The sequence below is a fragment of the Passer domesticus genome, chromosome 6 (assembly GCF_036417665.1).
Source record: "Passer domesticus isolate bPasDom1 chromosome 6, bPasDom1.hap1, whole genome shotgun sequence".
In the NCBI taxonomy this organism is placed as follows: Eukaryota; Metazoa; Chordata; class Aves; order Passeriformes; family Passeridae; genus Passer; species Passer domesticus.
Window position 1 is genome coordinate 26566931 of NC_087479.1, and position 15696 is coordinate 26582626.

At 42.3% G+C, this 15696-nt stretch overlaps 1 protein-coding gene across 8 annotated transcripts in view; it reads right to left on the bottom strand.

Moving 5' to 3' along the window:
• Window positions 1-15048, bottom strand: part of NPAS3 (neuronal PAS domain protein 3) — a 591061-nt gene extending 576013 nt beyond the window's left edge. Inside the window, exons 1-2 of one of the 8 annotated variants that reach the window (XM_064423979.1) lie at window positions 14764-15048; window positions 14394-14669 (exon numbers count right to left, since the gene is read on the bottom strand). In XM_064423979.1, the coding sequence (XP_064280049.1) occupies window positions 14394-14551 (158 nt within the window). In that variant the 5' untranslated portion in view covers window positions 14552-14669; window positions 14764-15048. Of the gene's footprint in view, window positions 1-10543; window positions 10998-14393 lie in introns of those variants that run through there. The other 7 variants (XM_064423977.1, XM_064423983.1, XM_064423981.1 and 4 more) reach the window with 7 other exon arrangements.
• Between the last annotated feature and the right edge of the window lie 648 nt (window positions 15049-15696).

A 15696-nucleotide genomic window follows, 5' to 3' on the forward strand; every position in this document is an offset into this window, starting at 1 on the left:
TTTGCATTTATTTTTATTTTTCTGCTTCTATCTTTAAACACTCTTTTAGAGTCCTGCTTCGCTGTAGGCAAAATGCTTTAAAACAACATCACATGAAAACAAAACATACTTGATTTAGTAAATACAGCTGTGTTTTTAAAGAAAGAAAAGAAATAAACACTTTAAGGTACCACAAATTAAAATAGAGAAGAAAAAAGAAAAGAAAACATTTAATGTAGAAATGTTACTTTTACCTAAGGTCTAGGCTTAATGTAAAACCTTTTAAATTGTTTGCATAATAAAAGCTGTAAAATTCATGTTTTATTTCTGCTTTAGAAACCTTAATACATTCTACTGTCTTGCACCATTCCTAGAAGGCTCTATTAGATGAAAACAAAATTACTTTCAAAGTGTTCATACACAGCATATACAGTATCTTACTTTAGTCCAAAATATTCTTTTTCTTTGCCTTTTTTTGTTTTGTTTTTTGGGTGTTTTGGGGGATTTTTGTTTTGTTTTGGTTTGGTTTTTTATTATCTTTGAAGACTGCTTCTGTTTCCATTGTTTCATCCTTAACCATTCACATATCAGAGCAATAAGTATTTCATTACTGGTTTATCTGTCCAGAGGCTTGAGAAGCAGTAACAATTAACCCTCCCTTCACAGTGATTGATACAGGCTTTGCTTTCAATTTGTTCCACTACACAGATCATGAAATTCTGAATGCGATCATCCTTATTGACCTACACTTTCAAACACACGGCTACAATGAGATGAAAGTAATTATTAAAAGGAACACAGGACTACTCAATGCTGAAACAAAGTCTTGAAAAATCTTTTAGATGACCTTCTCATAAAATTAGCATCTTTTGATGTGAAATAAAATTATGGATTTTCTTCAAAATCTGGAAATATTCAATGTAAACCTGATCAAAGTACAATATCATTATATCACACAAGCCCAGTTCTAATGTCACATCAGTTCATATCTGACCCAATAAACAGTAACTTCAACCAGAGTGATCATAGTAGGATCACGCCCTATATATTTTAAAAGTTCCTCTGTCAGCTTTGTTTTACACCAGCTGTGCTAAAATTGTTGTGTTGAAAATGACAAGACAGTAATTTCTATTCTATTGTAGTCTGTTTCAAGAAAGAAACAGTGTTTCTTTTTAAGATTCTGGACTTCTTGAGGCACCTAATGTAAATAAGCAGAGAGGAAATTCAGACTGCCAAGGAAAAATGAGAAACTCAAGTCAGATTTCCATCATCAGCTGAGATGAAACAGGACCTATACACACCACTGCTGGAGACTTACTGTAGTGGAAAACAAATATTTTTCATAAACTCTGGAAAAAAAACTCCACAAAACATTAATTTAACTGATACATTTTTTTAAAAATTAAATAGGATTGGTAGGTGAAGAGTAATAATAGAACTATTTAAAAAATGGGATTCAGTCAAAGAAAATCAGGATAGAAAACTGTGCAGAAGGATGTTCTTACAGGCCCGAGGCTCTAATCACAAAACAAAGTGATGGAGATGAACCAATACTGCATGGATTAGCAATGAATTATTTTGAACTATAATCATGTGCCAGCACAAAGGGGAGGTAAAAACTAGCCATTACTCACAAGCTGATCTGCAGATAAGAAGAAAAAATAAGTGAAAAAGGGAAAAATTTATATGCTAAACTGAGTCAGGAGAATAATGAAAATCTAAAATGTTGTTACACTTCAAGTAACATTATATTTAATGCCTTTCATGTATGGTATAATATTGAGTATTTACACAGTAGGGTCTGTAAGACACTAGGGCTAAAGCAGGGTTAAATTGGATAACTCTTCTGTAAACTAGTGCTGCATAGCAGTATGTGCTGAAAAATATCCTAATAGATTAGTTAGTTTTATAATAGCATACATGGGCACTAATTTCTCCCACTGTAAAACTGCAGGAAATACATATATACATATACACATGCATAGATGGAGACTGGGCCAGGTATATGAAAATGTGTAAATACACACACACACTTATGTATACACAGGCATATATAATGAGGGATTTAATTTCCATTAGTCCATCTGAGAGCTAAGCATCACCATCTTAAGACTGAATGTTAGTTTTCCCTTCAGAAGAAAATGTTAGAAATAATTTTGTGAGAAAAGAAAAATCAAGACTGCTATCCACAAAGATTCCTGAGATTCTTATGAACAGACTGTTTAAATGAAGAGCACTTTAATCAGTAGAGGAATCCTCACGTTTCTAATGTCTTGCTGTGCATTCTGCAGGTTATAGTAGCAGCTGGTAGAGGTCATATATCTTTTGTGAGCATCCCAAAAAGGCTCACTGCCAGACTGTTAAATTATGAATAAGCAATGAACAAAAGAATGCAGATACGGTGGTGACAAGATAATCCAAGCAAATTTATCTATGACAAATTTCACAGGATTAACAAATTACATTTACACAGAACAATAAAAATGAGAAGGGAAAAAAGAGGAAAAAAAAAAAAGAAAAAGAAAAAAAAAGATGAGCCTACTTTTTGCTCACAGCATTAGAGGGAAAGAATATCTCCATTCCAGTACATGTATTCACATTTAACTTTAGATAAAGTAAGACATAGCTTGCTGAAGATGAGTAACTAGAATTATTTCCTTTCAAGCAAATACATATTCTGTATCTATCTAATGTAAAACATATGCCTGCACTTCGCAGTATACACGTATATAAGTCAGTGGAAAATCCTGTAAAGTTTTCCTCATAATTAGTAAGAAGCAGAATAAATATTGAAGAAGTCTAATTTAGCTTTTCAGGTGAAGCATCTTTCCATTTTCTGTCAGTTAAAACACACTTTTTCCCTTAATCACTTTGGGCTTTTTTCCTATTTGAATTGAACAAATATTGCAACAAAATATAATTTCCACAGGAAACAAGTCATGAATAGAACTTTTTTTTTTTTTTTTTTTTGCAGTAGTACGATAATAAACATTAAAAAAAATAAATAAAACACTCCTAAAGGAATTCCAAATCCATAATCTAAATACTGGCTGCTCCTAAAGATAGACATTCAGTATGTCAAATAATCTGGAGGAAAGTAAAGGAGATTTGCAATGTTTGCTACATCCTGCAATCTTCTGTTCTGGTTTTCGGAAGTGATAAAAAAAATTGAAATGCTACTCTTAAAAAGCATGGAATATCAGTTTCAAAAGTGCAATTCTGTAAAGAAGTATTTTTCTTCTTACTAAAAAGGAAAGAAAATCAGAAAAAAAGGAATAAAAGGAAAGACAGCTAAGAAATTTGAGCATAAATAGAGTGATTGATAAAAGAAACAGCATATATGTTTGACAGATCTGGAATCAGCTGTATCTTTTCTATCACGCTTCTCATCTGAAATCTATTTTCTATCACCTCCATTTATTTCCTGTTGTTTGTTAATCTGAAACAGTTGTTTAGTAAAAATAGATCTTCAATAAATATGGGCCTTATGAAACCATATGTATCATTTATGCATCAAATATATGTTCTTATTACAGAGCACTGCCTACAAACAGGAAACCTCACTATTTAAGTGAACATCCAATTAATTAAGATACTTTAGTAAACTACTTGGATTCTGCAAACAAGTACTTGAGTACCATTTATCTAGCTCATTCAGCCAATGGAAAAAATTTCTGTACTTTTGATTTTTCCCAAGAAATATAAGTTTTGTTGTAAAACTGAACAGCAGCTCAGAAGGAACGAATAAATAAATTAGCCCAAAGTATTTGTTTTTCTTTTTATGTTCATCTTCTGCTTGTTACTTAGCAAGAGAAAACAGGTTTGTTTTTTAAAATGCAATTCTTTTCGAGAACCTCCTGTCCATACTGTTAGCAATTTATGCAAAGGTGAAGCAAACATGCCAATCCTACATCTAACTATAGTCAGACAAATAAAATCAGCTATTTTTTTCAGCTGTGAAGGTTGAAGGATAAGTACCACTGGCAGCTATTCTCTTCTTTTTTCAGTACTTTTTTCCTTTTTTAATCCTGCTGCCAGCAATGTCCATATTCAGCCACTCAGTTCTTTCTACTGACCTCAACCTTGACCTGTGAAAACTGCCCACTTACATTTTTTTTCCCACAAAGTAACAAATTCTGCTTCCCATCATCTCTAAGAAAAAACAGTTTTTAACCAACATTTTTCTAAAATTTGGTATATTATACTTTTGCTAAATTACAGCTTTGGCACCTAACTCATATAAGCTTAGGTTGTGAGTAAACTGATTGTAAATGTGCATTTGCACATGACTTTCAAATATGGCATTTAAGCAAGAGGGAAAGAATATCCCCCATCCCCTGTTTTAATATGTAAATATAGAGTTCTAATACATAAATACACAGTTCTGTGCCTAAATTTCAGCAAAACTATAACCCTTTAGTCTTTCATCCAAAATGACTGTTCAAAGACTATTCATTACACAATAAAATTCAGCTTAAAACAGTGTAATGTCTAATGAAGCCTGTTCTAAATTTTGGCTGGAGACAAAATTCCCAGGCAAGTATTTTAAAGGGAGCTTATAGAATTTAGGTGCCCATATTTCACTAAAATGTAGTATGTGTTGAATGCCTAAATCCAACAGGCTCTTCAGAAAATCCAAGCCCCTGGGACATCATTGTAGATTACATACATACATATTATTCTGACTATATCCCCTAAGTTCACTATATACATATGTAAACCTAACATGCCTGCAAGGTAATGGAACAGTACTTTTCCACTTAAATTATTTAACATAAGTGTTGAACTTCTATTATATATCAAGCTAACAGCTAATTTTAAATTGCAATCAAGCCATTCTCTGAAAGCACTTTATTTCAGTGGAGGTTTTGCCTGTAAAAGAAATGTAAATCCCTCTAATGAAGGCAGTGTAATCTTTGAATACACAGTCAAAATGGGGGTTGGAATTTTATTCCTAATGCTAACATTGACATCTTTTCCCACTTCTGCTAGTTCTCAAGAATTTTTTGTGTGTAACTATCTCATCAGTAAAACATGTAGAACAGCATTTTCAGACCTTTCCAAGCATGCAAAACCAAATAAAGAAGCATATCTACAAAAATACTCAGTATAAATATTAAAGTCTTCTTCAGACATTGGCTGACATCAATGAGAAGTTCCCCAGAACAGACAAATGACAGAACATGACAGAAGAGTGAAAGTCCAAAACGCAACATACAAGAAAGTCTGGGAAAATAGCCTTAGAAAGAAAATTTTCACAACTCTGCCTTCAGTAATCCATTTCAAATTCTTTGTAACATATCACTTGTTCCTTACTGTGCCTGGCTCTCGCCTGCATGTAGTGCTGGGTGAGGGCTGGCATAACTCTCAGTATCTAGCTGCAGCAGGCTGAGATCAGCATCTCCTTGAGAATCACTCCGCTTTTACTTGACAATCTCGAGACTTTCGCATTTTACAATAACACACAGAGGCAAAGTTCACTCCTCCTCTCATTAAGTATATTTGCCATTGCTATCTCTCTGAGGAAAAATTCACATCTATTAAATTATATGTTAAAAATACTTTTACCCTTGCTTGTGATTCTCCGTAGCATACTTTAATTGTGTACATAATTTCATTTGGGACTTTTCTAAAGATTAAGGTACAACTTGAACTTAATATTCTCCTAAAGACAGGGTCCAGTTCTGCCAAGTTAGAGACACAAATACTATCCTACCCTTACTGTACCTTCTTTGTCCTGTGTAATATACTTCTGTGGCATACAAAATTAACGAATATTTGTACTACTCAAAGTCCTGTTCAAATGAATGGCACAAGGGTCCTATTCATTTGACTAGGACTTTGTGTATTGCAAAACCACTGCTCAAGCTAGTCACAGAACAATGCTCTAGTCACATAAGACATGGCAGCAACTATTATATTCTTACTATGGCACATCTTCTTATGCAGCAAAATACAATATTATTACAAATTATCCTTATTATGCAAAGTCCTATTAAACAAAAAGTCGCACACCTCATTCGCACTAATGGGATTTTGTATGTTAAAGATAACATACAACAGCCTTATAAATATTACATAGAAAGAAATTGCCTATTCTGAAAAATTGTAATTCTTTTGAAATGAATTTTCAAAACATTTCCTCTCATGGCCTTAAATCTTTTGCAGCTTCTTAAAAAAAAAATCCAAACAAGAAGCATAAGCAAACAGACCAAAGAAACAAACCTCTGGGGTGAAAATGTAGTCTTTACTATGTACCTTAAAAATATCCTATGTTAAGGATATGTAAACAAACTTCCAGGGTGACATCCTGCAGAACAAGTTTGTTTGATTAATTACAAAATACACTATGACTATGCTGACATGACTATGCTGAAAACACAAGATGAGGTGCTTTTATACCTGCAAGAGCTACTGCTGATAATAATATAAAATTGATCTGATGGAATAACTGAATGTAAGGTTTATTCACATGAGATGAGATTTCAGGAAATGGTTTCATAACAGTAAACAGTTACTTAATTGCTAACAAATGAACTTCTGCCACGTTGGTTAAATGGCTTCATTCTACTGACCTCGGTGAGAGAAGAATCATTCCAAAAATGTTAATGAAATTATAATAGTTAGTTTTCATGATCAGTATCAGTTATTAAAAATTCTTATCTTAGAATACATTTTCTGATAAAGATGATCTTGTTATAAAGATAATTTTATGAAACAGAAACAAAAAAAAAATTAAACACTCTTTACTTTTTAGGAAGTATGGTGAGGAAACTAACACCTAGAATGTCAATTTTCAACAACTGCTTTACATCACTCTTGCAATAAAATTCCCATCTGGGCTGGCAACTTGTGTGCCAAGTTTCAAACAAATGTGATTCAAAATTGCCGGTATATTAGACTCTGAAATTCAAGTGAGATGGTAATAAAAAGAGATCGGTACTGACAATAGAGTCTCATATTCTCTTAAAAATACCTATGGCTCTGAGTGTTGTACTAATCTGTTAACAAAATTCTCTAATTATTTGTAACTTACTTATAGTACAGCATTAGAATATAATGCCATCAAATTGTTAGAAAACAAGGTAACTGGATATAGTTTGTAACAAAAAAACAGTTGTGCTGTATGTATGTAAAGAATGTAAAAACGGCACTGCAGACAAAACCTTGTTTTTCAGAATCCCATTAGTTACTGAAAATACCTAATATAAGTTTTGTTGATCAATACTCTCATGTAAGCTCTAAATAATGTATGATTCCAGTGGAGAAAAATGCAGCAAATCAAATATGGTGGGAGAATGTTTCAAATTATGAAGAGTAGTATGACTGCTAATCCATAAATCAGAAATCAGAAAGATTGTTGTAATGTGGGAGGGCTCTATTTAATAAAGGTCATTATAACTCCTGGCTCTAGAGCTATAAGATCTAATATCCTCTCTGGTAGCTCTATGATATGCCCATGCATTACTGTTCTTGTTGACAGTCTGTTGCCTTGGAAATATTTCATTATTTCAGTTTTTCCATTTGTAGACCCTTGGCCTTGTGATATGAAGGCCACCCTATTTCATATTTTCGATTATCATTTAAGCAATCTTCTGGAGCTATTTATATAAAAGCAAGTGTTAGACAATGCATATCATCATTTATCACTGCTATGTTTAAGCTCATGCTCTAGAAAAAGTGCCAAAATAAAGGTTTTTTCTCTTTCACTTTAAACCAATAGCACTCTAATATTACGATATGCTATACAAATCAATGCTGGCATATCATGTGCATGACACTTCTGTCTATGTCATTTTCTTGGGTGTATATCCACACAGTTGAAAAAACTAAACTATTGCTGTAACTGTAAAATTTGCAAACACTCACAGTTTAAAAGAAAATCAAACAAATCCAAGTGTGTAACTTTTCATATATTCTTTTAAGATCTAAACAGGTGAAAAAAGTTTCAAAACTATTCAAGGACTTGTTTACATCAGAGACTACTACTTTTTACATATGTTTTGTAAGCACATTTTTTCTGCTTGAAAAAATGTAACACAATCTACCTAAACACTTGTGGTAGTAAAGACTAAAAAAACAATGTACACAAAGTTAATTTAGAGGATTCTTAATGCTGAGAACTAGTTTACTGAAGCAGTAGCTAAGAGACCGCAAAACCCTTTCCGTAAGTGATATGCTCCGGTATTTCAAATGTCTTGGTTCCACAGATGAAAGGATGTGTACAGCTAAAACAGTTACATGCAAGACTTCATGAGCACATTACACAACTTTTAATAAAACATACATCAGTATCTGTTCATTGAAGCATTGATCCATTTTCTCCAAAACTTTACGGAATAAACAGACTAACATTATTTTTGCTACAAAAAATGTCATCAACTTCTACATGCAATACTTATACCTAAACTATCCAGAGCACTGTACAGAGGGATAACAAAGTGAACCCTAAGGGCAAAAAACAACTTCTTGGACACTAGGCCAAGTTTGTGGCTATTAGTGTTCTAGGAATTTAGACTACCTTTTTCCCCTGAAATGATTACACCTCCCACTCCCTACAGGGAAAAACTACTCCGATCCAACCTTTAAAATGACAGCATCAGAGCTGAACAAGAAGATGCTATTAAAGGGCATTAAATTAAATACAGTATATCCTCCTACAACTTCAATCAGAATTTCAGACCAAGTGTTATTTAGTTCAGCTCTCAAGTGGAGCAGAATAACAAATCGCGCACTTTGATTTACCTTCTCCGAATGCCAAATGGAGACAGGTGATAAAGAAAGCACTCATGCACAGGCTATGAAGTTTCCCCTAGAAATTAATTCTATCTTCAAGATTCCTATCTCAGAGAAATTCCCAAAATGGCACACAAATATGCTTCTGCTGGAGAGATTACTGAAGCTATCCTGGCAAATACACTTAGCACTAATATAGTAACATTCTCAGAAAGAAGACAGCAGAATTGTTTGTTGTGGGGGAACAGGACTTATTCATGTGAATTGTTTTTCCAACAAAGAATTCTGCAGGAGAAAAACCTGCTGCTTTAAGTGTTATTAACACAGTAGAAACACCTTTGCAGCCACTGGAATGAAGATTTTAAAAAAATGTTTATAGTTGCAAATGAAAATCTGCAGTTAAGTAATTGACATCTGAGGATGCACTGTTTCCCCATTACTTGTATCTCCTAATTTTGCTACATATCAACATAGCCTTGTCAAAGTGCAACAGTTAACACTAATGCATCTAAGACAAGCACGCTAACACTTCAGTGCTGAATATGAGATATATAGGGTTTTTTATACCACGCAGTCTGCTTTCTTAGGAAAAAATGGCACAGCTACTTAGACAAAATCTGTGGGGTTTGGAAGTTGTACTAGAAACGCCGATCATTCTAAAATATGCAAGTATGAAATTAAGGCTGAAGTACTTTTGTTTAAATATTTTTCAGACTTATTTGTGCTGTGAAATATAAACCGACTAACACATGATCCAGCTACTTTTAAGGGCTCTCTAAATGGTAATTTCCATTTTTCCAGCTAGCCAGGAATCTTCCTCGCCCCTCACACTCAAGTTCACTTCTAACGCTAAAGGGGGCGGGAGGGAAAGAGCCCACCCCAAACCCTCTGGCTGCTCTTCTTCTGGGCATATATCTCGTCGCAGTGTAGCAATGAAGCTTTGAATACTTTTGTAAGAATCACAAAGTAACATCACATGAACTTGTACTCTTGTCTCCTACCAGTCACTTCCAGAAAGATTCACTTTACTAGAACAAATCCGCTACGGGCAATTCGTGTCACCAGCAGAGCACATTAATCACAAGCACTCTCTCCCAACAAAAGTACGTGGGGCAGGCGGCGGGCCGGGAACCAAGCGGGGGGGCAGCGCGATCACCCCCCGCCTCCCTCCCCGGACCCCGCGCACCGCCTCCCTCCGAGCCTCCCCGCCCGCGCACCGGCTCCGCTCTGCCCGCCCGGGGCACGGCGGCGGCGGGCGGGGGCCGGCCCGGGCAGCCCCGCGGCGCAGCTGCCGGCGCCCCCCCGCTCCGGCCTAGCCGCACTTGAACCGCACCGGCGGGGCCGGCCCCTCCGCCCGGAACGCCGGGCCTGGCGCGGCGCCCCAGGGCCGCCGAGCGCCGGGGGCCGCCGGGGGGGCCTGCCTCTCCCGGGCACACACAAACACACACACAAACACACACACAAACACACACACACACAGACACATGCGCCCGCTCCACAACGCGCCCCGCCAAGCACCGGCTCCGGCAGCCGCGGCGGTGCGGCCAGCGGAGCGGGGCCGCTGCTGCGCGGCTTGTTCTGAGTGTGTGTCTGTGTGTCTGTGTGTGTGTCTGTGTGTGTGTGCGTGTGTGCGTGCGGCTGGCGGTGCGCACTAGGAGGAACTCACGGTGCCCGGCTGTGCGAGCAGCGGGTGCCGGCGGCAGGTCCCCCCACCCCGGCATGGCAGCCAGCCCCGGCCCCCGGCGCCGGCGGCTTGGCCCGGCCCGGCGCTGCTGCGGCGGCTGCTGCTGCTGCTGCTGCTGCAGGTTCAATAAAGAGAAAGTGTTACCGTTCTCGCCTGGAAGGATCCTGCTGAAAGCTTGGCTTGGTGGGCGCCATCTTCCTGGGATTTTTTTTTTTTTTTCTCCTCTCTCCCTTACTTTTCCCCCTCCTGATGTTGGTGTGTGTTGTGTGTCTAGCAGCAGCAGCGGCGGCAGCAATGGCCCCGGTTAGCCAGACAGGCTAAGGAAAAGTACTGAGGCCAAAGCATCGCGGGCTCCCACTCCTCCGCGCAGTCCTGGTGCAGGTTGCTTGCTCGCTTGCTTGCTAGCGCTGCTGCTGCCGCTGCCGCCGTCCATAAGCCGAGGAGCGGAGGGAGCCGGGGCCCCGCCGGCCCCAGAGACATGCCCAGCGCAGGCAGCGGCGGCGGCCGGCGGCGGCGGCGGGAAGAGCTGGCCGCGGCGCAGCCCCGGCGGGCAGCCCGGCCGCTGGCATCGCCCGGCAGGTGCGGCACACGCACACGCACACACACACACTCTCACACACACACGCACGCACACGCACTCTCTCGCACACCCGCACACACACCCCCGCGCCCGCGGGCCGGGCTACGCGGGGTGCCAGGCCATCGGGCTAGCGGGGCGGGGGCGGGGGAGGGAAGGAGGGGTGTCAGGGATCTCCAGGCTTGACCGCTGTGAAAGTATTTCTGGGCATTTTCCAGCTGCTTTCCCAGCTCCGCTCCCGCTCTGCGTGCAGGGGACACAGCCTCTGCTGCCGGCGCAACAACGCCACTCAGTTGCAGTTTCGCACACTTTCTTCCTCTGGAGTCTGGGCTCCAGCAGCGAAGAGGCGCAGGGGGAGGCAGGGATTCTCTCTTCAACACCGCGGGCGCAGAAGCGCGGCGGGAACACACCGGGCACAGGCAGCGTGTCACCCGTGGGCTTCCACGGTGGAGGACGGGCTCGGGTGGGAGCAGCGGGCCGGGGGATGCGAGGGCCTTGCGACCCACGGGGCGGTACGCGGGTGTGCCCGGAGCCAGGCCGGACGGGCCGGGCCGGGGCGAACCTGCGCATCCCCCAGACACTTCCGAGAACGCGCCCGCACGTCCCGAGAGTGGGCATCGGGTCCCAGCGAGACAAAAAGGAAATGTGAACTTAGAGTGATGACCCGCTTTGTTGGCAAAGGGTGTAGCACTTCACGCGGTTTCATTGGAGATCATGAAACTAATCATGAAGTAAAGGAGCGGGGGAAAGAAACCGCTACCTTAATCGTTCCTTCCAGGACACCGAGAGCCCGAGCGCTGCTAGCCCTTATAGAAGAAATTACTCGTTCGCTAAAAGCTTTTCATCTCCAAGGTAACTTTGTGGCTGTCTGCTGCTCCCTTGGAAGTACAAATGCCCGGGCCTGATCCTGCTCCCTGGGAAAATCCAACGGGCCTCCTTGGGGACAGGGGCAAGCCCCGAAGGTCGGCCGCATTTGTTCACGAGAAACGTTTCCGCGACTACTCCAAAAGTTTTTTGAGGGGGTGGGGGAGGAGGCTGGGGGCCAAGAGCGTGTGCGAGCCGCAGGGCAGAGCCGAGGGGAAGAACTTAGCAGAACACCTGGAAGTTTGGCTGCGGGGCGCCGTCCGGAGGACCGAAGGATTCCTTCCCGCAGGAGGCAGCCGGGCCGGCGTCGCTCGGCGCGGGGCCGGGGGCGCGGCCGCTTTGCGGGGCCGCCGCGCACCTGCGGCCGTGGCGCGGCCGCTGCGCACGTGCGGGCCCGCAGAGGCGCGGGAGCGGGCGGGCAGCGCCGCGCCGCGCTGCGCTCCGGGCGGCGGGAGGCGCCGCGGCCGCAAGGTGGGCACCCGGGCTGCGGGGGGGCTGCCTACACAAACTAGCAGATGCCGCTGCCGGCCGGCAGTCCTGTCTGCTCGCCCTCGAAATGAGGGAGGAAAAAAAAAAGAAGTTAACAGGTGTCTCCTGGGCTGTGGCAATAGAGGAAGGAGGTGTCGTGTGTGCCGCGTTTTAAGCGTTTTGAGAAAGCACGGAGAAAAATCGTTCGACGTAAACCACGCTGTTTCATCCATAATATAGAGTGAAAATTTGGAAGAAGTGCATAAATGTTTCCTCTCGTAGGTTAGTGTGCGAGGCATCCAGACTGGTCTGGATTCCTGGTAGTAAAAGTACTTGAATATCTATTAAGCACTGTTTGGATTAGATGTGTTAGTAGTTTGTCAGAGAAGTACTGTTTTTGTAACTTCTTCCTGATTACAGACTGATAGAACCAAACTATTAAACGCGAAGTACTAAAAAAATTGTATGCTGTCTTGTCTACATAATTCTGTTTAACTTAAAGTCTCCAGAGGTCTCTTTCATTTGTCTAAAAGCCAATCTGACATTTCTGACCCTTGACTTCCCCACTTCACAGACTAAACTATTGTGATTGCTGCCTGTACTTCCTCGTTAAAGTGTCCGTCAGTTTCCATTGTAATTTAAATATTTCATAGGTGACAAAAATCATACAGAATCCATAAAAAGAGAAACTTTAATCTGTTCTTTATAACTCTCACATTCAAGATTTTTTTTTTTTTTTTTGTATATGAAGGATTGGTGTGTTTCCTTGAGCAAAACAAGACTCCTCCTTAGTTTCAAATATTTCTTAACTAAGAATGTCCTTAGGTATCATCAGAGGTTATTTCAGGAGCATCAGCTCCCTATTAACTCTCATTTGATAAAACCTACAAAAGTTGCCATCAAACGTTTTCTGTCACAGGCATCAAAACTATGGGAAGCAACACAAAAGTTGTTGAGCGACAGAGCAGGCAATGGTCAGTTATCTAAATCTGCCTCCTGAACTAATTAGGTTTGAAATATTATGCTGAAGCTTCCTATTTTTTTTTTCTTTTACATCATAGGAATGCATAGTTTGGATGTTTAAGATTATACAGCATTTTTCTCGGTATTTAATTTAATGCGATAGTGGAAAGATACTCGGGGCAGTGCCCTTTTATTGCATTTAGAGAAATGTAAACGTTTTGTTGCGATTTCAGTAGATCTGTTGTCGTCTACCTTTTTTTTGAGGCTACGAGTATAAGCTTATGATAAAGCTAGCTAACAGATTCAGACTTCAGGTTTAGAAGCATAAAGAAATGTCAGGTAATTAATTAAGATTCAAGTTAGTATAAGCATATATCGATGAATTGTTAGGGCAAATGGGGAACGTCTTTAAACTTCATGATGACTTACTGCCAACTTTCTACGCTTTGCTTCCCAAAGGCGCTCTCTGTGAATTTCCTGCATTTGCATTAGAATGCATTTAAGATGAAAAAAAATAACAGTGCTGAGTATACTTAGGGTTTCGGCTATATTTCCCTGCAGTAACAGGTGACATGCTAAAACTGTTAAAACTACAGTGTGGAATTGCAAGTGTGCAACACCAAGTGAAAATTGTACTCATTCTTGGTTGAAAGAAAATTATCAATCAGCATACCATGATCAATTATCCCCCTGGCTGCCACACACTGGGATTTGCACAAGGCATTGACATTGAGAAATTCCTTTTTAGAAAGGATGAGCGGACGGGATCCCAAACTTTGCAGCAGCCAAGCTAAGATGCCGGGGTCTCACTTTTTTTTTGCTTTCTTTTTTCTTTTTTTTCCCCCCTATTGTTTCTTTACAGCTCATCCAGGACAAAACTAGGAGATTGTGTTTACTTCTCAGTGCATTTTAAAAGATGCTGTATTTTTTAAAAGTAAAAAAGAGAGAAAAATACACCCTCCCCTCCAACCAAGCTCTCCCCCCCCCAAACAAACAGAAAGGAGAGATAAAAAAAAAATTAAAAAAAAGAAAAGGAAAACAAAGAAACACAAAAGCACAAAGAAAAAGCAAGTGAGGGAGCCTCAAGAAGAGCCGCACACCCCTCTCCCACTCGGTGCTCACCGTTGTTGGTAGGAGGTGATGCCCTGGACGTTTTGCGGGTTGCCGTTGGCCGCGGCGCCGGCTCGCCCCATGCCCGGCGCCGCCGGCACCCCCCCGGCCGCCCCGCCGGCCGCCGCCGCCGTCACCTGCACGCTGAAATCCGGGAAGATCCTGATCATCCCCGCGGCTCAGCACCCGGCGAGTGTCGGCGAAGAGGTGCAGCAGCAGCGACTCTCCCTCCGGCGGCTGCAGCAGCAGAGCCAGGCACACTGCAATCCCATTAGTGAGTGGCGGCCACTGTGAGTGAGGACGGGCGCTTTGATGTGAGCGGCTGGGCTGAGATTGAGGAGTTTGGGGGGGCTAGGGGTAAAGGGGAGGGGGGGAAATTTACCGAATTGCAAACATGCAACGCGTGAAGATTTGGGAAGCGAAGTGGAATATCAGAGCTACCAAAAAAAAAAAAAAAAAGGTATGTCGAATACTACTGGAGCTGTAGATATAGGCGAAAAATCCAAGCTGAGGAGGGACGGGCAGGAGAGAGGGGGGCGCAATTACTTTAGCGGTGCAGTGAAAATGATGAGCAGCAAATGTTGCCTTTTTTCCCTCCTCCTTCTCGTCCCTCCACCCCCCACCCTCCACCCAAAATGCAAGTCTTAGAGGATTTCTCTGTCTCAATGAAGTAATAATAAAGGCGGCTGACCACAGTCTGGGCTAGCGCCAACTGTGCGGGGGGGCCGGGGGGTGGGAAGGCGGGGGGGAAGGGGAGGAATATCCCTGCTCCCAGAGTCCTGAGGAGAAGAGGAAGAGTGGAGGATTGTTGCAGCACAAGTTCTCGCTCTTGGTAACTTGCTTTTGCTCTCCTAGAGGCACCCCGCAGCCCCCCTCCGTCTCTTTTCTTTCTCTCTATGAAGGGACGGTTTTCACAAGCGAGGAAATGCGCCGCTTTTGTGCAAAGGCAGAGTTTGTTCCTTATTCTAGGGAGCTGACTCTCCTCCCCTCCTAGTGTGCAGCAATGTTATTGCGAGTCAAACTTGTAAGGTGTGTGCTGTCTATGCACGCACTGATCCCTATTGCTGCTCCAACATATCAATTATAGGACGGGGCGCTGCGCAGGGCCCCCCGGCAGAGCTCCCTCGGGGCGCGGCACGCCCGGCACCGCGGAGGGGCCCGGCCTCCGCCGCCCCGCGGGACGAGGGCCGCAGCTCCGCGGCGCCTTTGTGCCCCCCGGGGCGGCGCGCAGCCCCCGCCCCGCTCGGCCGGGTTTGCCCTCACCCAGCCCCGCCGAGCGCTTATCCCCGGACGCGGCGCTGCGCGGCTCCAGCCG